The sequence below is a fragment of the Triplophysa dalaica genome, chromosome 14 (assembly GCF_015846415.1).
Source record: "Triplophysa dalaica isolate WHDGS20190420 chromosome 14, ASM1584641v1, whole genome shotgun sequence".
Classification (NCBI taxonomy): Eukaryota; Metazoa; Chordata; class Actinopteri; order Cypriniformes; family Nemacheilidae; genus Triplophysa; species Triplophysa dalaica.
Window position 1 is genome coordinate 12,075,284 of NC_079555.1, and position 26,068 is coordinate 12,101,351.

Consider the following 26,068-nt stretch of genomic DNA (forward strand, 5'->3'; position numbering starts at 1 on the left):
TGCTTGCTTTCTAGAATTCCAAAGATGGCATGAAGAAATCCCAGAGTCGCTCTTTTATCAGCAACCTCAAGCAGAAGGTCAGAATAGAGGATATTGAGCCTTTTTAGTTTTTTTTTTACTTTCTCTCTCTCTTTGTCTCTGCTTTAGCCTGTTTGTGTCTGTCTGCAGTATCAACTGTTTTCCACTTTACTCCCTAGAGACAGGAACATTTAAAGAATAATCTCTATTGATTTTTTTGGAATCAGTGCTCAGGGCTCTAGACTGCGACTATTTTTCCTGCCAGGGCGACACGTTTTTCTTAATGGCCTGCCAAACTGATTAATATATATTTTTTGTGTGTTATAAATTGAATGCGCAGAAATGTTATATTGCGCAAGCAGAGCATTCAGTCACTCATTTTCGTATTCCCTCCTTAACCATTATCTTACCTATCAGTGCCCCCACTCCCAAAAGATGTACAGTAGCCTAATGCGAGGGTGTTAGAGGCCATTTAATGCTATGATGAAGTGGAATGACCGACAGAGCCGACAAGTGAAACGCTCAATATTGCAACTGAAATAAATATGCAGAATACAAGAATTTCACCGGCTAAGGTACATAATAGCAAAGATAACAATAAGTGTTGCGTGTTTTGTATGCATGTGACGCTAAAGCAGGAAACACGTCTTTAAATGTTATTTCCTTTGGCAAAGAAGTGAAAATGTGTCGACATCTTAGTTCAACGTCAGCAACAGTAGTGCTTCAAAAAGGAGGGTTGAGGGATGGAGTGAGCCATTGGTTGCAATTCGCAACCTCACCACTAGACGCAGCTAAATGTCATACACTGGACCTTTAAATTCTAACTATTAGTCCATTAACTAACATTCTTAATTTCTTATTGTAAAACTTGGATTTATCTGAAGTACTCTCTTTAGATGCTGAGGTTTATAGCATTCATGGTTTGTTTAGTCACACATGTTGATATTTGATACTCACTTAGGTCCTGTTTTATTGTGTACACAGATAATGACAATTCTGAGCTCCAGAGAATCTCAAATTTCATCCTGTGCACGAAACCACCAAACACATTATTCATCTACATCTCGTACACTGATTTGTGTGTAATTCTGCACCTCAAAAACAGATCAATGAAGCAAGCAAACATGCGGCATGCAGTTTCTGCTCCATACATTTAATCGTGTCCTATTGTACTGAGGCGTCTACACATTTTTTTTTACTAAATTGTAATCAGGCTTGTCAGGTATATGTTGCGGTTTCTCGTCTCCTGCAGATCGCATCCGTCTCCTTTGTCATTCCCGCAGGAAGTGGGCTTGCATGCTTCTCGTTCGCGTTTGCTGTTTCCTCCCACTCTCAATGATGTTGGTTTTGTATGTGTGCTTATGAGGTCTCAAAGGTTTTTCTTTTGTTAGTAGTGAGTGTATAGCCTGTAATTACTGTAGCTTTCATGCACTGCGAGGCCTAAAAAAAGTTAAAGGATTTAGTCGCTATTCACGCCTGGCAAGTATTAAATCCACACAGTTGCGTGGTTATGTTAAGTGTGCCCTTTAAAACAAGTCTGTGCTATTCTTTCTCTCTGTTATGTGTAGGAGGAATTTCATTAATACCCATCCAAACGCTTAAGAGTAAACATTCTCTCTATGTACTTATTTAGCTTGTGTGTGTGTGTGTTCACAGAGGCACTCCAAATCAAGACTGAAATGTCAGAGTGTTGAAACAGACGATGACGGGCTGCAGGAGACATCAGGTGGACAGTTCAGCAGGTGTGTCCTAATCGCCTCGGCCTCCAAAATGTTACCTGTCGGACTGGTTGTGTAAAACTTCAGTCACACCAACAGACATCTGTCTGTCTGTTTGTTTAGCTGTCTGTCTGTTTTTTGGGGTTTTTTAGGGTATTGGGAAAACAATCCTACTATATTGTTCCACAGTATATCTTTATTCTGTGTAAGTAGTGGCCTTAATATCCAGCTTTGGAAAATCTTTATTCAAATATATTATTACACTTTTAATTAAAAGCATTGTATGTGTATAGCTTGCAATGTAAATCTCAAAGCTTAGCTCTTTGAGTAAGGGCCCAGGAGACTCTTTTTAATATAAAGCAAGAGAGGATGAACACAATATTAAATTAAGTTGTCAATGTATGCTTCTATTCGTGCAAGCTTTTTTCCCATATTAGATAAAACATACAGATTTTCTAAAATTGTCGTGTCAGAAACCGTGTCTCCATATTTCGTGATTTATGTTTTTTCCACAAATCATTACAATTGGACACCCTTCATGTTTTTAGTTTTTGCAAACATTTGACCAATAAAAAGTATTGAAAGGACGTTTCAGCTTTGACAACACAGAAATAAATAAAAATTTTGCGCTTTGCTTTTTTTATTGTGCCCTTTTGCAAAATAATTTTCTTACAGAAATGCAACATAACATATACATAACTATGTCTTCAGAGGTGTATAAAGACCTTACATAATGAAGAGTATTTATTACCTTCTATCTACAAACACTGCATGTCCCCTTACATGGAATTCACCTTGTGGTTTCAACATTATCCGTAACCAGACAAACTGCTCTACAGAGCGCCTTCATACATACGTTATTTCCTTTGGCAAAGAAGCGAAAGCATAGTGCTTCGAAATGGAGGGGTGGAGTGAGCCATTGGTTGCAATTCGCAACCTCACCACTGGATGCTGCTAAATTTCATACAATCTAGCTTTAAGCCAAGTTTAGTGTTTTCTCAATTGCTTACCATGCACATCTTATTTGTATGGTTAAATCTGACACAAGGGGACTTTAGAGGCAAATATACACATACTGTATGTTATTCGGATATCGGGAATTTTGGCTACTACATTTGTTTATTTTCCCAGCAATATGGACTATAGCCATTGTTTTTGCAAAGAGATACCATTTTAACAAATCAAGAGCACAAAGAAAGAGACGTGAAACACTCACACGTAGTGACAGAGGGCAGAGTGAATATCACATCGTGTTTAAGCAGTATTTGAAAGACCAGCAGCCTGCAGCAACACAAGATTTTCCAGAGACAACATCACGTGACTCGTAGTTTAACAACAGCCTGTGACACGAGAACAGAAATGCTAAAACATATAATGTAGCAGACATCATGTAGAGATTGTTAGCGTCTGATGTCAATGAGTATTTGACCACATTTGGCACCATGAGGTAACTCATTTGTGACAAAGTTCTCTTCAAGACACTTTTCTAATCTTCTCTGATAAAACATCTCTTTGACATCGACATGTGCTGTAAGTATTTACTGATTGCTTGAACAGATTGCTATTAGCGTTTAATTTAGCGGTTTAGTAGACCTTGATGTGAAGCTATGTCTTAAACTCACTCCCTGTCTGTCTGAAGGATTCCTGAAGGAAAACGTTTTTGATGACGATACCTTTTTTAACGGCTTTATATTTTCTGGTCTAAGAGTCCGACCATATGACCGTATCACACACTCTGTACACAGAGACTGTTCGTTTGTAGATGTGTTTCTAGCCTTTGTTTACTGTATGTTACACATGTCTTTGAAGTAATTTCCTGTGAGTGTTCATCCTGTGTTTGTGTCTAAGGCAGGAGCAAAGAAATCGCATGTTATAATTTTATGGCCTGTTATGTGTTTGTGTGTAGAGGTGGAAGAAGGAGAAAAACGATAAAGCTGAGCAGAGATCTGTCAGATCTTGTGGTGTTTACCAACTCTGTGGTTTCTCAGGAGTGTTTAGATGAGGGTAAGACTTTCTGTTTTTATTGTCTGCCTGCAATTTCTATGCTGGCTAAGGCTTGTTTACATTACCAGTCAAATATGGATGCAGATGTTTTTATTTTGGTTTTGTGCTTGGAATTAGTTATGTATACATATATACTGTACATTTATTTTTTATGTAGCTAAAATGTGGTATTACTTTTACATTTTTCAGGATAAAGATTTTTTATAAACTGCCTATTTGTTTAACTTTTTCTAGACTCCTTTTTGCGAAATCTTATTTCTGGATGAATTCACCATCGTCTCCAACTCTCTTCTGTATTTTTGTGTTTCTGCACTTTTTCTCTCAGGATCGCAACATAATGTTCTGTCCTTTAGTGAGACGCGGGCTCAGCACCTGGTGCACCACCAAGCCGAGCGCTTCCTGACTTTTAACCAGCGGCAGCTCTCTCGGATCTATCCCTCCGCCTACCGCATCGACTCCAGCAACTTCAACCCACAGACATACTGGAACGTGGGCTGCCAGTTAGGTGAGCATTCACGCATGCAAATATAGAAATATTAAGTGTTGTCAGTTCAATGTGCAGGGCTCAGCAATAAGGATTTTATACCAAGTTTTTAAAAGATTTTTGTTTAGTCATTATTATATAATTAGGTTAATATTATTATTTCATGGTACTGAAACTTAGTAGTAGTTAGTAGTATTTCTTGTCCCAACTTGACCATGGTATTGACTGACACTATTTATAATGGTCTGTTGATTCAGTCATATACGGCAGACAAATTTCACTCATGACCATGTTGACCTCCTGACCTTTTGTCAGTGTGTATGTGAGCATGCTGTGTTTTTTAGCGGTTCTGTCCTGTATGCCATATGTTCCTTGCTGCACATACCATCTGGGTCTTGGCTGTCAAACTGACAACTCAGCCAATTCTGGATAAGTCGAGTCAATTAAGGAAAACACATTTGCACTTGCGCACACAAACTCTCCTCAAGAGACCGACTGTAAGGCTTAGACATACAAACCCTCGCACACATTATTATTGTCATCTCCTTCGCCACGTGCCCCTGTAGTTTGAAATGAATAACTGTTATCAATGGTCCATTTCCCTCTGTGTGTGGAGAATCTGCAGGATGAAGAAACCGAATCAGATGGAACGGAGCAGGAAAACATCTAAACGTTTTTAATAAGAATAAACCAGATAGACAGGAAGACAAGGGAGAAACCCAGAAAGTCTGAGCAGGTGTTAAGCATGAGACGTAAATGGGTGAAGAACCCCAGACTTGTGTGTGTGTGCACGTGTTTTTCATCATAAGGGTCCAATAAACAAGAGTAAATTGGAACTTGTGGAAGCGCAGCTGAGTTCTGACTTTTGCCTCCTGATTGTTTGAGCAAAATGTTTACCAGGCCATGATGAAACCTCAAAGTTTGTTCATCCATCCGGTTTATTTAGGTTTACACGGATGAATAAATGCCTGAAATTATTTATCTGAGTAAAATTCGAGTGAGGTCGGAAGGTAGAAGGTTTAAGGGGAAGTAGAGAGAGAAGGACGACGAGTCAGACTAGACAGAATAATGAAAAAAATATGATATTTTGAAAAAGAGTGAAATAGATGGAAATGAAGTATATAAAGAGAATAATGATAAAAGTAAGATTGCAAAAAAAGAGAGTAAATATAGAAAGAAGGAGTAAAAAGAATGGGTGTGATGAAAAAGGTTTTTGATTTTGCTTCACCTGCAGTGGCTTTAAACTACCAGACGGATGGACGCATGATGCAGTTAAACAGAGCCAAGTTTATGGTGAATGGAGGGAGCGGATATGTGCTCAAACCCGGAGCCATGAGTAAAGGTGCACATTTTCACTCTATCACCACGCAGCCACTGTGACGCCCATCTGTGTTATAATGCATTTCTCATTAGTACAGAATAACCAGCTAACCATACTTCAGATCACACACAAATGCTTAACAAGCGAGTCTTCTGGTTTTGTGACGTTCTCTGATAATCATTTTCAGGCTCATTCAACCCACTGAACGACGATCCGCTGCCTGCAAATCCTAAGAAACAGGTGGTGATAAAAATCATCAGTGGACAGCAGCTGCCCAAACCCCCTGACTCAATGCTGGGAGACCGTGGAGAGGTGAGCACGTGATTCCTACTAAACATAATCCAGTTTGAGGAAGTACAGCGTGTGTTGTTAATAATATATATACTGCTTATGTTATGCTGATTTAATTCACAGATCATTGATCCTTTTGTGGAGGTGGAGATCATTGGCATTCCTGCGGATTGCTGTAAAGAACAGACCAGAGTTGTGGATGATAATGGTACTGTATGACTTCCTTGTTTTTACCTGTGTGTCCAGCATTCTTTTTCTTTGAGGAAGAAAGATGAGAGGGTGTTTGAGTGTCTTAACCTTCAGTGTAATTGTTCATGTAGGATTTAATCCAGTATGGGAAGAGACCTTGTCTTTCACACTACACATGCCTGAGGTGGCTCTGGTACGCTTCCTGGTCTGGGATCATGACCCTATTGGCCGAGATTTTGTGGGTCAGAGGACCGTAGCGTTCAGCAGTCTTATGCCAGGTAAGAGATTCTGAAAATCATTCTTTCTGCAATCATGGGCACGTTTTTCTCTGTTTTAAATTCCTTTAAAACGCACAAACTCTGTGTATTTTATTTATCTGCTTCGTGTACTTTGTTCAATAGAAATATAAAGCCATTTTTTAAACAACAGATGTCATTTTTGCCACAAGTCATAATGTTATGTAGTGGAAATGACAATTTAAAAAAAAATTGTGCTTGCTTAAAAATAAACTTTAACCAAAAATAATTAAGTTTGAAAACTATGCACAATAAATTGAATTTGCCAGCTAAATTATTTATTTACGTCCATTTAAGTCTTCTGAGTCGGGCAAGACGGTAAATTGATAAATGTATAAACTGCATTTTAAAAATAGCAAAAGGAAATTTTGCAGGTAAGAATAAAAAGATAAGAGCAGTTTAAACAAGTTAAAAAATGTTTAAATCTGTTATAAGCAAAATAATAAAAAAAGACTTATTTTTTATACTTTAGTATTTTTACTCAAGTACATTTTTAAATATACATACTTTATCAGAATGTTTTGACTTTGGAATTTTTTTACTAGATTACAGAAATCTTTTACTAAATTATAAAGCATTTCACACTTTGTACTCCATTTCATAAGTACATTTCATGTTTTTTAATACTAGAGTAATTAAGAATTAAAGGTAAAACATTTTCATCTTTATTCAAATGAAGTGGAGTAAAAAGTATGATGCATAATTATATAGAAAAATGAAGGAAATACAATTCTGATAATGTACATATATGTATGTACTTGAGAGTAAAATTTCTCACGTAATTTACACCTCTGTCCAAAAGGAAAAAGGAATCAATAGACTATTGGGTTACGGGGGAGAGAGGTGAAGGGTTAAATAAATAGCATGTAAAGTGTAATAGAGTTCAGTGCCAGCAGTTAGATGGTGTCATACGAAGCATGTAATGTGTTGCTCTGCCCTCACTGACAGACAGTCACATACGGCTTTCACAGATGGCAGACGTGTTCCTGTGCAGAAACATTGAAATACTGATGATACCATGTCTTACCGCCTGTGTTTTTTTCCAATTTCATTCGCCTTTTAACCATTCCCGCAAATGCCTTTCTCCATTCATTTCAATCATTGCTCTTCTTTCCACTCTCACAGGATATAGACACGTTTATTTGGAAGGAATGACAGAAGCATCCATTTTTGTCTATATCACAGTGCACGACATCTATGGGAAGGTGAGCTCATGACAGCTGTACAGCCATCTTCACTGAAAGGGAATGCTTCAGATTTAAATTCAACACGTTAATGTGTCATATATTTGCTGTAATTTAGAAAATGTCCTGTTTGTTACTGAAGTGTCACTTTAAAGGAACTATGGAGCTTAGATTAAATAAAAAGGTGTTAAAAGCTCAGCTGGTCGCCAGCGAAACAATCTGTCACACAAGCTGTTGTTTCTTTCCATTTTTGCTGCAGTACGACCAAACACATGTGCGCTGGCATGTCCATCATAAGACTGAGGAAAATACCTACAATTGTAAAATCACTTAATGATTTTATGTGTTTGAAGGTCCTTCAACATTTACATTTTTACTTTCCAGTGGAGTCCTTTAGTCCTCAACCCAAGTTATACCATAATGCACTTGCTAGGAGCCAATAAGGTACCCTGGCTATATAGTGTGCTGCATGTGTACTGCATGAGCGTCTCTGAGCCGTCACTGTCAAATCCTGTTGATGTTCAGTGAAAAGAAAGTTGTTTTAAATGTGCGTGACTGTGTTGATACCTTTTTTTAAGTGTGAGTAATGCTTTATTTGGCCAATTCAGTTTTTGGCCTTAAATCTGGATTTTTTTTTAGGGTTTAAATTATATATATTATTTCAGTGTTTCCCAACCCATTTTTAGTATGTATATTAAGGAAAAAAGTTTGCTTGATCTACTGCAAACTAGAAATTTTATACTGCGTATAATCTAGCAATATACATATTTTTTATATTATGGGTAATAATCCCATAAACGTTTTATAAACATGAATATAAAATAACTTAATATGCATGATTTTGTTTTCTGTTTTATAAGGCAAGAACATGAAATTCATCATAATTACTTATTTTAAGATATTTTTATGTTTAATAGGTTTCCAATGTTCTTGTTGGATATGCTGCAGTGCATTCTCTGGTTGGGAATAACTGTATCTGTTGTAATGATGGTGATTTTGTAAAGGATTATGCTGCCATCTGTTGGTTTGAGTGTATAGTGCAATGGTTGATATCACAGTGCTGTATTTGTCTTGTGAAAACACACAGCATATGAAGTTTTTAACTGAATGTGATGGTGCATGTATGCATTGTTGTTGTCTGAGCTTGCTTACTGTTGGATTCACAGTCATTCGGGACCCAGCAGGACTTTTTTGTATTTCTGTTTAAGGGTTGAGTTGGTTAAAGATCTTAGAAAAATGAAGTCGGTTATTTTAAAATTTTTAAATAATTAATTTTTTATGAATTCTGGAAAAACTAGAAGTTAATATTATAAAAATAATATACAATGTAAGAAATAAGAGTACATATTGTGTAAAGAATCAGTCCCATATCTCCCATATCATGGTTGTGCTGCAGTTAAAAGGTATTTTTCTTTCTGTTTCATAATCATAAATGACATAAATAATAAAATGAACCCTTTTGGTGCTGGGTCCCAGGTGTATAATATGCGTATGCAAATAATATCTTTTAAAATATCTTTCTGCTCCTTTTTCTTACCTCAGGGTCGTCAGCTTCGGGGTTTCAGAGGCTTATTTAATAAAAGTTCAAAGTCTTCAGTAGACACAAATATCGGTGTCCCACCACGTAAACGCTCCATAACAGACCACCTCCTCCGGAGAACAGCCAGTGCCCCTGCCAAAGGCCGCAAAAAGACCAAGATGCCGTTAGCTGAAGTTCCGCACGAAAGAAAACTGAGTACTGGGGACTCTCAACCTACCGATGTAGAGAGAAGAACAGACAATAGAAAAACGCTTCAACACCGGCCAGTCTCTATGCCCATGGAGAAGCTCCTACACAGTAAAGTCAACCTGACATCCACAGATCAAGAGGGGACAGATACAGGAGCCGACACAATCACTGGTCAGTAAAAATGTGAATAATTCTTCTGGATTATGTAAATGTCTTCCAAATAACATGAACGCGGCTACAGCTCTGTGATGAACAATCTTACCTTTGCTTGTGTTACCCTCTCAAAAAAAGGAAGATTAAACATTTTATACATAGACATGATCTAATAGTTAACATGTACTACTTACTCCATTGTTTTCTGTATCTAATGTTTTGGTTCGCATGCACTTTTTATTTTACACTTCCTTATAGGGCTGCAAGATGTAAAACTAATTGGAATATATGGAGATGAAAAAAATAATTTACTATAATGCATACACACAGAAACGAAATACTGTTTCTGCATTAAAGCAAGTTATCAAATTGCGTATTGCATCATTTCGCAAATAAACACATATCACCTTCAATATGTGCAGCCCTAGTTCCTATTAAACAATGTAGTTAAAGCTAGGGTAGGCAATGTATATTTTGTGTTGTACTGTTTCAAAGTCTCACATCCTGACAGCAAACTAAAGTGGTCTATATATAAAAAGTACAGATCTTCTTTAGAAGTCTCAGGTCCATGAAAACAAAAATTTTGTTCCAAATGCAACTATAGGAAGTCAAAATTGAATTGCATAACCCTGCTCGTACATGAATGTTACATACATAATATTAATGTTATGTTAATGAGACAGTAAATGTTAGTGAGACATAGTAATTGACATGAGGAGGCGTGTCTTCAGAGGTTGCTATTGCTAGCCTCTATGAAACAGCCTACCCTAGCTTTAATCGGTCCCTTTGAAGTATTCATACTTACAAGCTTTTCTTTCTTTGATATCTTAACTTGCTTTTGTCTTATTCTGTCTTTACTGTTGTGCTTCTCTGTAGTAGAAAACTGACTAGGAAAACCCCTGCAGGTAATCCACAAGCCATACTCAGGTCGACTCATCAAAAACATCCCCGTTCTGAATCATCGCACTGATGTGTTCATTATTTTTAGGATTTTTCTTTAAAAACTCTTTCTCGTTTTACAAGAAAATCCAGGCCATAATTCATCAATGGTGTGTTGTTTGAAAAATTATGAAAAAAAAGCACCAAATAATTGAATGTTAAATATATGCAAACTGGATGTTCCCTCTACAGTGCCATTATCAAACTTCCTTCTCACCGTCGTACTTGGTGGTACATTTCATTTGTCCTTTGTACAGAGTGACGTGTGTTTGATTGTGTTGTTTGAAGGTCTGTGAGTTTTTCCTGTTGTTTCTTTTTCAAACTTCTAACAATCATCTCCTTTTAATTGTCTTCTACAGATTCTGTTCACCATCAGAAGCCAAAATCCATCTCAATGGATCTTCTTATCGAAACTTCTGCCTTTAAAAGACCCGATGGTCGTTCCCTTTCTGCCAATCCCATTCAGGACTGTAACACTGAGCCCAAGGAAACTATAGAAACTCCATACCTGGTCATTGAAAGCAGTAGAGAAAGTGTGGTTGATCCTCACCAAGAACACTCAAGCCACGGTGTCATCCCAACTGAGGACATTCAATTTTGTTCTTCCAAAAAGCCAGCAGACCACTGGTTAGATCCCTCAGATTATTGTAATGGTGATTTAAGCATGCAAAGAAAAGAAAGTCAAAGAGAATCCAGCCCCTTACAATCTCCAAGAAATAAAGTGTTATCAACCAAGGCAGCCACTTATTCCTCGTCCTCCTCTTCTTCATCTTCTTCACGCACCTTTACCAAATCTGACCCTCAAATCGATCAGACTGACCAGAGTCAAGTGTCCCTTCAGGACAGTGCTCTGTCTCGCCTTATTGATGCTGTCTCCCTTGGAAACGAGAACGACACCTGTGGATCAATATCTGCTCTGATTGGCCAATTTGACTTGACCGTTGAGCAAAGCCCCTTAAATGTACTGTCAAACTCACAACCATTGAAATATTCCTTACCACCAAATGACCTCCCTGATTTCAGCAATGAGCTTTCCAGCACTCCGCTAAAGGCCATTCAAGAATCTTCTGGCTTAACCTCTGCTCTACCTGACAGATCCTCAAGTCCTGCAACTACCGAACCTGAAGTTTTCACCATCCTGGATGAGGAGGTGCTTTCTCCTGTTTCCTCACACAACCATTATCAAAAGAACTTCCAAAAGGACCTAATTGGCTCTCCAGTGGCCAGCAAAGTATCCTCACCCATCAGGTGGCCTTTGGAGAGGTTCACACAAGGTAACGTGAACTTAGTATCAAACAGAAAGACAAGGTATGGCAGTCAATGTCATTCCACAGGGTCCATGATGCACTATGAATTTGGAGGTTACAGAGAAACCTCAATGAACAGCACAGTCTCGGACCGCTTCCTATTGTGCCAAGACTCTGCGAGCAGCAGTCTGATGGAGGTGGAAATCAACGTGGACGGGGATCCCTTAGATGACACATTGATCTCTCCAAATCAAGACCATCACTGGTGTAATGACCTCAAAAACGGCTCCAATCAGCCTTCCCCGTATCACGTACCAAGACTTGAACCATCCCATCCTCATAAACCCTCAAATCATCCTTCTCCAGGTCATTCTCATTCAATGGAAACAGCAATTCACAGACACTACCAGTCTCCATCATCACATCACATTCCAACCTCCAGTACTGTCGATCACAACAAATCCCATCCCAGGAGATTTCCACTTGGCACTCACAGAATAGACACAACAGAGGAAAGGCACCAGGAAACAAGATACCAAAGTGGCTGTAAAGTTGAGCATTTGCCAAAAAGCTCTTTGTCCTCCGAATGTCTTGCAAGGACTCGAGGCAGGCAAACTTCATTAGAAAGAGACTTGTATAAACCTGCATCAGACATTGAGATGATTTACAACTCTGTTGCGTTACAAGACAACAGAGCTCCCATAAACTCATATTCCCCGCAAAAACGCCATCCTCCGATCTCCCCAGTGTCCTCCAATACGTGCAAGTCCAAGAGTCTCGGAGACTTGACCTCTGAAGACATTTCTTGTAACTTCCAAAGCAAGTACAAGTTCATCAGCCGAAGTTTCGTCACTCCTGCGATGCGAGACCAAAGACGGATGTGTGGGTTGGCCGGTAGACCAAAGTCATCGGACCCCTTAACTGAGCAGCTTCGCAAGCTTGTGACCTTAGACCATGAGGACTATATGCATGCTCCCTCCTCTTCTCAGCCCACCACTAAACTACCTACAGTCCTTCAAAGTTCAACTGATGATCCCGAAGATCCTCCACCGTTCCTCTCAAGGCGGCTTTCCTCCCGGAGTCAAAGTCGTGTGCGTCACATAGCCAACCGTGCACGTGAGAAACAGCAAGACGCCTTGAAACACCAGCATCTTGAGGGCTCCACAGACGTAGTTCTCCGTAATAAGCTCTCTTCCCAAAATCCTCCACCGAACAGGCATTCTACAGGCTCGTATATCGCCGGTTATCTGGATCAGCTAGGTCCAGAGGATAGAGGTTTGCCTGAAGGCGCCTGCACTACGCTACGCTATGGATGTGGAGATGGATACTATGCTGATGATTCTTTGCTCCCTCCTGACTTCTCCAGCCAAGCCGAACCTGAGGTTTACTTTTTGCTGAGGCTTTGACAGCGCTGTTTTCGGACTCTGCATGCGTTTCCCTGTAACAGTCTGAAGATGTATGTAGCAGGACACTTCCAGAACTGTGCACTGTACATATGCTGTATATCACAGTAGGGGGTGTACTGTATCAAACTGTTAATGTATATGTGGTCCCGTCTTTCTTAAAAAAAATGTATTGTTAAACATGTGTGTTGTCTTAAGGTGAAAAATAATTGTTATAATAACAAGTAATTGAATTTAAGAGGACAGTTTGGGGTATTTGTTCTGTTTATGTAGTACAGCAAAGCCATGAATGGGCTTCACTTTTAATTCAGTCTTCCTGCATATCAAATGTTATTTGTATGTCTATGTAGTTTGTACATACTTGGTAAATTTATCCTCACTCAAAGCATTATGAGTCTTCATTTCAATTTGAATAACTGTGATGTTTTTCTTTAGGAAACAGCATGTGAACCTGTGAACATTTCAGCATGACTATGCACAGACCTGTAGATGTTCCTGTGCTATGATTTTGCACAGAATTATTGTGTTGTATTGAATGCAATTACAACACATTTACCTGCTTGCTCTCACTTGCTTGCTTTCTATTAGTCACACATTGAAAATTTTTCTTCATATTCTAAAGCTGTATGTTGAAAGTTTTATTTTTGTAATTGCTTTGATACAGATAGCAAAAATAAACATTTGTTAGACTTAATATTTTGTTTTCTTTTAAAGAGATTGCGACAAAAAAAACTTTCCCACTTCTCTAGTGCTTTAATGCATTTAGTGTGTTTTTCTTTTTAGGGTTGCTCATTAAAGATGAGTGTGAGCATTTTCCTACCAATGCAATAAATTCTAAAATGTTTGCCATGGAGTTAAAAAAAGTTGATTGTGTGATTTTTCATACCTCTACAATATCATTTTCATTATGATCAGGGTTGCCAGCTTCCGTGAAATATGGCTACTTTTAAACTGTTGCCATGCGTGTTTTAATCTGCGGGCTAAAGGTGGATAGATTCAGTTTATCAGCTATTATTCTTCAAGTATATGAAGATGTTGATGAAAATTGAGCGTGTTTAGGATTACTACTACAGTGATGTTTCAATAATAAATTGTGTGTAAATCATAAAAGTGACTGTAAAATAGGAATTGTATGTATTGGGGTAATTTATCTTATTTAGGCCTGGTTTCAGAGAAAAGGCTTGGTCTAATCCAAGACTATGCCTTAGTTCAATTTAAGTCGTTTTTATTAAAATGTCGTAGAATACAAGGCATTTTAATAAACGCGACTTTAATTTAACTTAGATTAGATAAAAACATTACTGGTGTACATTTTAAGAAAAAACAATGGTAGTGACATATTCAAGATATTTTCAGTAAGGACAGCTCAAACTTTCGATTTAGTCTGGTACTAGTCTTAAACCTTGCCTGTGAAACCAGGCATTAGAGTTTGGGTATTTAGGCTGGGGTCATGGGATAATTTTGGTAGGCCACTGGGATGGTTTTGTCATGCAGATTTGGCAACCCTGATTGTGATGATTTCATGTCGTGTTTTTGACTAACCATGATATATTTCTCCCATATAGATGAATGTATTTTCTTCTAAGAGGTTTAGAGTTTGATATCACAATCTCTGATAATCACAAAAACAGTCTCACTCATGCTGAAATGTTATACCCGGAAAGCTCAGGTGAACATTCGCAATTAAAACTTAATCTATCAGAAGCTTTCTAGCAGATGTGACCCTGTTGTTGTTGTGGACAGGAGATAAGTAACTGAGACTCAGTACTTCACTATTCCGAAAATACAGAGTGTCCCTCTGCAGCTTCATCTAACCGTTAACTCATCACAAATTATTTTGTAATTACCTTTAATTTTTGGACTCCTAGGAACCACAATTTGGCCTCCCATTGCCTGGCTTTTGTTTTTCTGCTGCTCTCTTAGGACTGTGGTCATAACAGGTATCCATTCTTACTCTACATAACACATAAGGTTCAGGAAGGCTGTCAGACAGCAGGTAACACTAAACTGTGCCAATGTCTGTACTCACTCAGTCGTGGCTTCTACCGTCTGTGCTGGTGCTTTTGCAGTGGTCAGTATGTGAGGCTGGGATGAGTTTTACTGTGGTGGAGGAGATTCAGCAGGAAAAGTGTGTGAACTTGGATATGTCACAGCGCTTAGATGATGTCGGTCTCTATAAGGATGGTGATATGATCATTGGAGCTCTCATTAATATATACAACCTGCCGCCGACCCCTGACCTGACCTTCACCAAAAGAACTGAAATAAAGCCGTGCACTGAGTAAGTGAGTTTTCTGTCACATTCTCTTTACAATATTTTTTCCCATGTATTACGATATACTTATTTATATGTGAGTTTATTATACACTTAGTATGTTCCCCTAGGTTTTCCCAACAGGTGTACGAGGACTTTTGAGGCACCACCTATTCTTTTACTTTTTGTTCTTTTACTTTTACATCTTTTATTTTATTTTGTGATTTTACAAATATTTATTTTTCCACCTGTTTGGTTGATGAAACAGCAGTATTTATGAAATGTTAACAGGATTATTAATACATTTACTGTAACTGAACATGTATTCAGTCATTTCTGAACTGAACATTGTTACAATTTCTTTCATAATATTTTTTATTTATGTTCTATTTTTGTTGCACTGTTTATCATGGGAAAACAATATACGGTATGTAAATACGTTCATGGATCGCACACATCTGTGTGCAATGGGGGGATGTTCCTAACATCCAGACTGTATTTGTTTGTCGGTTTAAGTGGTCATTGTTCAAAACTTACACACCACTGAAGAATGTATACTTTATTTATTTTTATAAAAAAGTGTATTGAGTGTATTTTCTAATTGCATGTGTAGTTATACAATCCCTGACATAGTATACTCTGTTTATAATTTATTATAAAAAAAAATATTTTTGTTTTTGGTTTGGTTAGAGATGCAGTTTGCTCATACTATCTATAGTTTCAATTAATTTCATTTTAAAATTATACATTTAAAATTGTAAATTAAATTAAAATTGTAATAATTTAATTCGTAGTTTTAACGTTTTGACATTTTGTTTCTGGGCATAAATGTCTTTATGCGTTTCCCACAGGTATACTTCATTACACCCTTGTATGGTTATGTTAAGTGTTTGGTTATCGTTCTGGCTAGGGGCTATTACATGACATTTAAACAAATTATATTAATATTAATATTAAATTGAATTGAATTGTATATTAATTGTATTAAATTAAACTACTCAACAGTTTTTTATTCTGTGCTGAGGTCCAAAGTCATTATAGTTTTGAATTTATTTTATTCAGTTTTGTTAATATTTAAAATTGGCTTTTATTTTTCAATCTTTAGTTGTTACGGTTTATGTTAAGTTACGGTATTAGCAATTTTGGTATATGATTTTGTCTTTTTACAATATGTTTGTTTATTGTTTATGTTGCTATATAATATCAAGTAATTTTTATTTTAGTTTTTGTTCATGATTATAATTGTAGTGCTTTAAACTTATGTCAATTTATATTTGAGGCAACAATTTTTCCTTTAGTTAAGTTTTTCCCATAATTTTTAGGTCAATATTTGATTTGATTTCAATAAACAGAGACGATTTCAAAGGTTTAATTTTAGTAAACTAAAATAACCTTGCTGAGGTCTACCAGAGGTAAAGTTTGGGCCACATAACGTTTGTTTATGTTGTTGGTGCTGAAACTGTCTGTAACCATTCTTTAAAATGTTCTGTCTGTTATCAGGCTTCAAGAGCGTTCTATGCGCTGGGTTCAAGCTGTGGTGTTTGCTGTTGAAGAAATTAACCGCAATCCCTTTCTATTGCCTGGTATTCAACTGGGATATCACATACAAGATAGCTGTTCCCGTTACCCCTACAGCCTAAGATCAGCTTTGTCAATGATCAGCGGCGGAAACCAGACCTGCAGCAACACCAGACCTGCTAAACTCATAATTGGAGATTCTGCCTCGACTCAAAGCATTATCATGTCCACAACACTGCGTCCCCTGCAGATCGCAATGGTGCATTAAGGATACTTCTAAAAAAGTAACTTTGTAATTGAAATGCTTGATCATTGACCTATACTTACAGCATGTGTTGTTTGTCTTTCTAGATCAGCTATCTGGCTAGCTGCCCGTGTCTCAGCAACAGACAAAAATTCCCCAATTTCTTCCGCACTGTCCCCAGTGATGCTTATCAGGCACGGACGATGGCACAAATGGCTAAACGCTTTGGCTGGACGTGGGTCGGAGCCGTGGTTGTCGATAATGACTACGGCCGTGGGGCAGTGCAGGTGTTTGAAGAGGAAATTAAAGGGATGGAAATTTGCTTGGCTTTCTTTCACACCATCTACAGGGAGCAGCTGGCCAAAGATGTTGACCGCGCAGCGACGACGGTACAAGCCTCATCTGCCCGTGTGATCCTTGTGTTTGCATGGTACGCAGATGTGGAGGCTTTTCTGTTGGAGTTGGTCCGTAGAAATGTGACCGACAGGCTGTTTCTGGCCAGTGAGATCTGGAGCACCAGTGGGCATCTCTTGAGCAATCCCCAGCTCTACACAATCTCCAAGGGAACTCTCGGTGTGGCTTTAAGAAGTGCACACATACCTGGCTTTGATGCACATCTCCGACAACTACATCCTGCACTTTACCCTAAAGATGCTCTGTTGAAGGCTTTGTGGGAGAATATATTCAGTTGTAGCCTTCAAAAGAACTCTTCCACAGGTTTTCAGAAGAGCCTCTCTCGCTGCAGCGGCACAGAGAGTCTGAAAGGAATGAACCGTCAGTTTACAGACACATCTTCCCTGAGAGTGACCTATAATGTGTACTTGGCTGTGTATGCTGCTGCCCATGCAATGCATTCTCTGTTGACCTGCACAACACAAAATAACTCAAACCCTGAAAGAAAACCACAGTGTTCCTCTCTGGATAGCATCACCCTGGCACAGGTATGCACATCAATTGTTATAGGCTATGTATACAGTTTGTGTAAAAGTCTTAGCTCACCAGCAGCTCCACCAAGATTATACTTTTTTTTTTGGTCTCTAAGATACAACAGAAAATATGTAGGCAACACAGTATATACACAATAATAAGCTACAAAATGTCTTATTGCAAGAGTAAGTATTATCATTTTATTCCAATTTGGTGAAACAGAGTCAGGTTTCTCAAATGTGACCCTGGACAACAAAAACAGTATTATGGATCTAAAATTTAGATTTTTACATAACCTAAAAGCTGAATAAATAAGAGTTATATTGATGTATGATTTGTTAGAATAGGACAATATCTGGCTGAGATACAACCGTTTAAAACTCAAGAATCTGAGAGTGCAAAAAAATAAAATTGATATTGAAGTTGTGAATCAGAGGCACTGTGGCAGGCCATCCACTCACAAAACTAAAGTTTTTATATATTTAAGGTAGTATATGTACAAAATGTCTCCATGGAACATGATCTTTACTTAATATCCTTATGATTTTAGGGCATAAAGGAAAAATCTATCATTTTGACCCATACAATGTATTTTTGTCTTTTACTAAAAATGTTCCCGTGCTACTTAAGACTGGTTTTGTGATCCAGGGTCACATACTGTAAGTGCAATGAGAACTCAGACTATAAAATCTAAAAGTTTTTCTTTTCTTTTTCAAGCTGCATGCGAATATTATCAGAATTCAAAGGTTGTATTCTAATAAACAGACTGAGAAATAATCATTCTACTTAAACATCATTGCTGAAATCTAATGGTGGCCTAAGACTTCTGTACATTATGTATTTGGAATTTAAGACACGTCTTTCAATCAAAAAAATATCAAACCAAGTAGCATTTTTTAAAAGATAGATGAACATACTTATTCTTAAAACATGTGGTACCTGTGGTACACAAATTATAGTATACCTGTGTAAACTTAAACCTAACTGATCTAACCTAACCTTGGGATTGGCATGTTAAAAGTTGTTTCCAAAATGTAGTTTTTATTGATACATTTCAAAGTGTGTAATAAAAAAGATGTTTATGGGATTGAAAGAGACTTTTCAGTTGGTCTAAAAACATGTTGTTCTGTCTGTCTTTTTAAAAGCTTTTACAGCACATTGAACAAGTTAATTTCACCACTCAGTTAGGAGAGGAGTTTTATTTCCAGGATGGAGGCATCCCGCCTGTCTATGATCTGGTGAACTGGCAAAGAGCTCCTGATGGTTCTCTCCAGTATGTGACCATCGGTAAAGTGGAGGGAAGCCAACTTATCATGAATGAATCTGCTATTATATGGCCTGGAGACTCAGGAAAGGTAAGAGAGGCTTGTAGTATTTTATTGCATCTGACAATGAAATATGACTGAAGATCACTCCAAAATGAATCAAATATATCACTGTAATTTCAAATTTTTATTTTTGTATTGTTTTCTAGTCACGAAAATCAAGACACATTTACTTGAGAAGCAAAATTAGCCGAGTTGTGTTCTGAAAAATTTAAATTAATCTTATTTATAATATAAATAATCTTGAATTACGTAAGAAAGATCATCTTGAATTAAGTTGCTCACTTAATAAAGATGTCGAACCTAACTTAGTATTTTTCTTATTCCATTGGAAAATATTTTCTCCGGTTTTAAACTCACTGAGTACATCAAGTGTGTCTTGATTTGTCCATTTTTAGGTATTTTTACATGAAGTCAAGTGGAAAGAATTCTAAATAGAAATGATTTTTTGTCAACAGACATTTAAAATATTTACATTTAATTGATCTAGAATGTTTAAATGTAATGAAATGACATCTTTGATTTATTTCAGTCTTATACATTTCATCTTCGCAGGTGCCTGTATCTGTTTGCACAGCTGAGTGTCCTCCTGGGACACGTAAGGCCATTAAGAAAGGTTTGCCCGTGTGCTGTTTTGACTGTCTGCCCTGCACTGATGGTGAAATCAGCAACATCACGGGTTATTATTCCTTCCTCATTCGTTTGAACAAAATATAAACACCTGACCACATTTTGAAATCAATAAATAACACAAAACATGTGAAAATGTTCTCCCCCAGGTGCTGTGAAATGTTACAGCTGCCCCCCAGAGTTCTGGTCTAATAGTTTCAGAAACGAATGTGTGCCCAGAGAGACTGAATTTCTCGCCTTTACAGAAACAATGGGCATCACATTGACAAGCGTGGCTGTTTCTGGTGCACTTATGACATCTACAGTGGCTGTTATTTTCCTGTACCACAGAAACACTCCCATTGTGAAGGCCAACAACTCTGAACTTAGCTTCCTGCTCTTGCTGTCACTCAAACTCTGCTTCTTGTGCTCGCTGGTGTTTGTAGGCAAGCCCTCGCTTTGGTCATGCAGGTTACAACAGGCCGCGTTTGGGATCAGTTTTGTCCTGTGCCTCTCCTGCATCCTGGTCAAAACCATTGTGGTTCTAGTTGCATTTCGCTCGGCTAGACCTGGATCCTCGGCTCTTATAAAATGGTTTGGACCCGGTCAGCAGAGAGGAAGTGTTTTGCTGTGCACCTGTGTTCAAGTGATTATCTGTGCCATGTGGCTCTCCGTCAGTCCACCTTCACCTCACCATAACTATGGAATCCAGGGGTCAAAGGTCATCCTGGAGTGCACGGTGGGATCAGTTGCAGGATTCGCCTCAGTACTGGGCTACATTGGCTTTTTGGCTTCTTTCTGCTTTTTGTTGGCTTTCTTTGCACGGACGCTTCCGGATAATTTTAACGAGGCCAAGTTTATTACATTTAGTATGTTGATATTTTGTGCGGTGTGGATTGCATTTGTGCCAGCGTATGTCAGCTCTCCAGGAAAGTACAGCGTGGCTGTGGAGATTTTTGCCATCTTGGCCTCTAGTTTTGGACTTCTGGTTTGCATATTTGTCCCAAAATGCTACATTATTTTACTCAAGCCAGAAAACAACACTAAGAAGTTTCTTATGGGAAAAACATAATTGTGCCTGTGGAAAAAAGTATTTTGTATGTACTGTGATTCTTGCTTAATAAATCTATCTATAATAAAGCTATTCTGATTCGGTCCTGTCTCTTTCTGTCATTTATTTAGTCTAACAAAAAACATGGAGAAACTATTTTATAACCATTAAGATGGATTTATTATGCACAATGCATATGAAGTTGATGTCATATACACATAGATCTGTCAGCTATTTCCAGTTTCAAAAGATCAAAGGCTATTTATCACTGAATACACAATGTTTCAAATTGGTGCTGAATGTAAAATATAAGGGTAGCCTGATTGTAAAAATATATTTAAAAGTGTTTCATTTAGCTTTTATATAATGTATTAAAATACATGTTTTTAAAGGTTTCATCTTATTTTGCTCTTTTACATTTAGTAGACAATTCATATTTCACACATACGAATGCAAAACAGGTATTGTCATCTGCTTAAATTAACTTTATTGTAAATCATAACAAATTGACAGTAATGTGTATCATGAACACTTTTGCATATGTCTATAAGCAGGAGACAGTTTCAGAGTTTATAGATATATAACAGGTAACATGCAAAACTATTTCTTTTCTGTGCCTCTCCCCATTAAGGCTTTTTTGGTGTTTCTCTCTGGACGTAAAAGGATGATGTAGCACTTTGGGGCAAATATAGCCACCAGTAATCCAAAACTAGAAGCCAGGATGGCAAAAATCTCCACAGCCACTGCATATTTCCCTGGTGAGCTGACATATGCTGGAACAAATGCGATCCACACAGCACAGAATATCAACATGCTGAAGGTTATAAACTTGGCCTCATTAAAATGATCAGGAAGGTTTCTTGCCAGAAAGGCTAACAGAAAGCTTATAGCTGCCAAAAGTCCGATATATCCCAGCAGCATAGCAAATCCAACCACTGAACCAACAGCACATTCATACACTATTTTAGACCTGATATACTGGGTGTTTTTATGGGGTGTTGGAGAAGCATTTGATAGCCAGACTGCACAAATCACCACCTGAAGGGCAGTGAGGACTAATACTGTGCCTCTTTGTTGAGCTGCTCCAAACCATTTCATTGCACTTTTACCTTCTGGTCGAGATGACTTGAACACGGCTATTACCACCATAGTCTTGACCAGAATACTGGAGACGCACAGAACAAAACTAATGCCAAACACAGCATGTCTTAACTGACACGTCCACAACTGTGGACGACCAATAAACAGCAGCACACACAGAAAACACAGTTTGAGTGACAGCAGCAGCAGGAAGCTGAGCTCTGAATTATTGGCGCGCACTATAGGAGTGTTACGGTGATGAACGAAGATGATCATCACAAGAGCACAGAAGCAGGTGCCGAGTAGTGAAGCAGTGGTCAGAGAGATGCCCAGAGGTTCCTCATAGGACAGATACTCCACTTCCTTTGGGACACAGCGATTCTTTTCTGGATTGGACCAGAACTCATCTGGACACACTGTGCACTCATTTGCATCTGTGAGGTGTAAAACAGAGAATTTAGAAGGAAACTACATGGAAACGTAGCAACATTGATTTCTTTATAGGAATCATAATACCCTCACCTGTTGTGTTAGAAATCTCTCCATCTGCACATGGCAGGCAGTCAAAGCAGCAGACAGGAAGGCCCTTTCTTCTGGCTCGTCTGGTGCCTGGAGGGCAGCTCTCACTACACACAGACCGTGGAGGCTGTCAGGGACATCATCTGTTATCATTTAGTTAATACAGTTATCTTTAATAGCTCAAATAATTTAAAGCTGATCCTAAAAGTTAGGTTATTGAAGTGTTATGAACAGGGTTTGAAATGAACACCGGTCAACAAATTAATACAAATACGTAATGCCCCGTAACTTAAAATATCAGAAGTCATATTGGTGATTTGTGAAAAGGTTAATTTCAAACCCATGTTAGGAAATAAATAATGTAATTAGTGTAGGATAAAAACAATACAATTGAAAGTCCCTCCTTTACCAGAAAGACTTTAAGGCTCCCTTCATAAAGCATTTATAAATATGTTCATTAATGATTAATAAGTCATTTCTGCATTATAAAGCAGTTTTAACTGCGTAAATAAAAATGATTCTAACGAAATACCTGCCAAATAGTGGGCCATTTTGGACTCACGTTATAAATGCTTAATAAATGTATTTATTTATTATTTATTTGCAAAATAGGCGTTCAGACTGGAGACTGTAGGGTGTTTTAATATGATATATTTCATATTTTATGTCACATTTCAAACCATGTTGCTTACTTAATCAGATTCTGAATGTTTTACGGTGCCCCCCAGAATGCCTTCAGATCATGATGCTTATCCAAAGCAGTTGTTTCTTGCTTACCAAGATAAATTTTGTTCACTTTTTAACACTAAATGCATAAAGGTAGTCTTGTTTGTTTATAATGTTTTATTAATGATTCAATTACTTCCAATAATTAATCAAAACCTGAAAACATTTATTTATTATTTATTGTAGAAACAGAATGCTTGCTCACAAGGCTACATCTAATAATGTGAATCATACATTTAGAAGTATTGACATCCCATGAAAGTACACTTTAAAGAAAAGTGGACGCCTGTGAAGTATTCATTCACAACTTCAAACACCTAACTTATAAATGTGAAGTGTAATAATATGATAGCAAACCATGAAAGTGTGCCTTAATAAAGAGGATTCGTCTGAACCATTTATTACGTCTCGCAGCCTATTTTGCAAACAACGCCAAGATAATCATGAATCTGGAGTCTAATAAATATGGAATAAATACACTTATTAAGTTCAAAACGGCCTACTATTTGGCAGGTAGTTTGTTAGAATCCCCCTTTCTGCTTTATAATGCATTTGTAAATGACGTGTTAATCATTAATGAACACATTTATAAATGCTTTAGGAAGGGAACCTTAATGCAAAGTGTTACCAATAATGTTAGTAGTGGTGTATTATTAATCACAAGAAATATGGAAAGCATTGCTCTATCCATACAATTTCGAAAAGTAATGTTAACATGAAATGTTACTTTACTTTTCTTGTATCAGAGTTCCAGTATAATTCATCTTCATACAGTGTGAGCACTTTCCCCGTAGCTGCCCCTTCATCCACCACACCGACTGTGTAAACCTTTATTGACCCATCAGAGCTCGGCTGCCAGTTCATCACATCATAGATGGCCAGAGCATCTCCATTCTCATCAAATGACACACGGTCCCCAAAACCTGTGGTGAAGTTCACTTTCTGTAGATAATGGACCAGCTGTAGAGGTTACAGAAAGGACAGTTGTTTAATGTAAATGTGATTTTTTTAAATATGTTTTTTTGGACAATCTTTTTTATTTTTCTTACCTGCCATGGCTTCAGATCATTTTTGTCAGCACATGTATTTTCACTGAATGGTCCTCTCCCCTCCTCACACTGCATCAGATCATGAAGTGCATGTGCCAGAGCATAAACTGCCTTATACACATTATAGGCTGGTCTCACCCCTGAAACATCAGTGTACACTGTATTTGTGCTGTATAAATCTTCCTCTCCTGAACAGACCTTTTTAAATTGCTCTCCGTTTATCTCTCTGCCTCCTGTCTCAAAACTACAATCAAACATATTCTCCCAGAAAATTCTCAACATGTTATTCCTTGGGTCATTACTGGGCCGAAGGCGGAACAAAAAGTCATGAAGTCCCTGGATTTCTCCACGTCTGATGGCGATGCCCAGTGTGCCCCCTAGAAAGGGCAGGAAACGCTGAGAGTGAAACACAGGAGAAGTGGCCCAAGCTTCACTTGCAATCCACTGCAAGTCTGTCATGTTTTGCATCACTACCTCATCCATTAAGGGCATCAGATATGAAGAAGTAGAAAAAACAACCACCACTTTAGCGGTAGATGCCTGAATCACGTCCACTATGCGCAGAATATCCCTGCGGTTGTTATCATGAGGCAGAATTTCAGAAAATGCCACACAGCCTCCAAACAACTGCATCTCCTGATGGAAGGACTGAGCGGCATATTTTCCATAATCATCATCACTGTAAAGAAGACCGACCCATGTCCATCCAAAATGTGTCAAGATCTGCATCATAGCCCTCACCTGGAAGGCATCACTGGGGATAGTTCTGAAGAATGACGGGTACTTTTTTCTGTCACTCAAACAGGAGCAGGTGGCATAGTGGCTAACCTATTGCGGGTACAGATTAGATGGAGAAAGTGAAGAAAAGACAAATAAAATAATAATTGTATGATTGATTATGATTGAAAATTTTAAAACTGTGAAAAAACTGCAAGAACTGCATAGCATAAATACACATCATATCCAATTTTACTTTTTTCATCCCATCTTACTAAAGGTACTCGAAACAGCCCCAGCACACTGGAGATGGCAATCGATGGAGTGGATCCTGGATCTCCCACAATTCCGATGACTGGTGGTGGTCCAGTACAGTCTAGGTTGGAGAAGGATTCTTCTGTCCCACTGACCAAAGCTATGGCAGCCCGGAACGCCATTCCCAACATAACACAGTTGTCATGCAGATGATAACCAAGAGTGATGTTAGCCAGCAAGTTGGGATTCTTATTGATTTCTTCTATAGCAAAAATCATAGTCTGCGCCTGCTGGAAACTTTCCATATCAAATCTACACAAAGCAAGAGAAATGAGGATATAACTGATTTGAAGACAATAAAACAGAAGCACCAACACATAACAAAACGTTTTTTCAATTTACAGGACAATTTGTATGGACACACAAGTATTTGTTGTAACACAGCATTTTTGCTCCCAAATGACAGAGTGAGACTGAGAAAAACAGAACTTTCTATAATTACAAAAACCTTGCAGTCATCTTTCTCTTTTCTTTATAGTTGAGCATTTAGTTTTGCTCCAGACTCACTTCTCACAGTACGGTGGTTCTGGCTCAGTTGTGAAGCTCAGATCTGGAAACACTGTGAAAAAGTGAACCTCAAACAGGCCTCCGAGTATAAGATCTCCATCCTGGTACACTCCATTCAGTTTAAAATGTCCCTGGAGCTGACAGGTAGCCGGGTCAGCGATTACAGCTGAAGAAATACAGTTTAAGAACAGGCATATACAAATATACAGAGTGATCCACATCTCTCTCTCTCTCTCTCTCTCTCTCTTTGG

The 26,068-nt window shown here is 38.0% G+C and overlaps 3 protein-coding genes across 5 annotated transcripts in view; 2 read left to right on the forward strand and 1 right to left on the reverse strand.

Moving 5' to 3' along the window:
• Positions 1 to 13,670, forward strand: part of plch1 (phospholipase C, eta 1) — a 57,390-nt gene extending 43,720 nt beyond the window's left edge. For 2 of the 3 annotated variants that reach the window (XM_056766007.1, XM_056766008.1), the window contains 12 exons: positions 15 to 77; positions 1,675 to 1,760; positions 3,643 to 3,740; positions 4,066 to 4,245; positions 5,459 to 5,566; positions 5,733 to 5,857; positions 5,960 to 6,044; positions 6,157 to 6,303; positions 7,447 to 7,526; positions 7,890 to 7,949; positions 9,048 to 9,405; positions 10,686 to 13,670. In XM_056766007.1, the coding sequence (XP_056621985.1) occupies positions 15 to 77; positions 1,675 to 1,760; positions 3,643 to 3,740; positions 4,066 to 4,245; positions 5,459 to 5,566; positions 5,733 to 5,857; positions 5,960 to 6,044; positions 6,157 to 6,303; positions 7,447 to 7,526; positions 7,890 to 7,949; positions 9,048 to 9,405; positions 10,686 to 12,979 (3,684 nt within the window). In that variant the 3' untranslated portion in view covers positions 12,980 to 13,670. The remainder of the gene's footprint in view (positions 1 to 14; positions 78 to 1,674; positions 1,761 to 3,642; positions 3,741 to 4,065; positions 4,246 to 5,458; positions 5,567 to 5,732; positions 5,858 to 5,959; positions 6,045 to 6,156; positions 6,304 to 7,446; positions 7,527 to 7,889; positions 7,950 to 9,047; positions 9,406 to 10,685) is intronic. The other variant, XM_056766009.1, reaches the window with a different exon arrangement.
• A 1,396-nt stretch (positions 13,671 to 15,066) lies between these two features.
• LOC130435954 (extracellular calcium-sensing receptor) lies at positions 15,067 to 20,925 on the forward strand. Its single transcript, XM_056766853.1, has 6 exons — positions 15,067 to 15,257; positions 16,731 to 17,007; positions 17,100 to 17,933; positions 19,065 to 19,274; positions 19,800 to 19,923; positions 20,024 to 20,925. Exons 1-6 carry the CDS (start codon positions 15,067 to 15,069, stop codon positions 20,923 to 20,925), a joined length of 2,538 nt encoding a protein of 845 aa, XP_056622831.1.
• Positions 20,926 to 21,504: 579 nt separating this feature from the next.
• On the reverse strand, positions 21,505 to 26,038 carry LOC130435575 (extracellular calcium-sensing receptor-like). Its single transcript, XM_056766287.1, has 6 exons — positions 25,818 to 26,038; positions 25,271 to 25,562; positions 24,279 to 25,106; positions 23,962 to 24,189; positions 22,507 to 22,630; positions 21,505 to 22,418 (listed from the first exon to the last, which is right to left on the reverse strand). Exons 1-6 carry the CDS (start codon positions 26,036 to 26,038, stop codon positions 21,505 to 21,507), a joined length of 2,607 nt encoding a protein of 868 aa, XP_056622265.1.
• Positions 26,039 to 26,068: the final 30 nt, after the last annotated feature.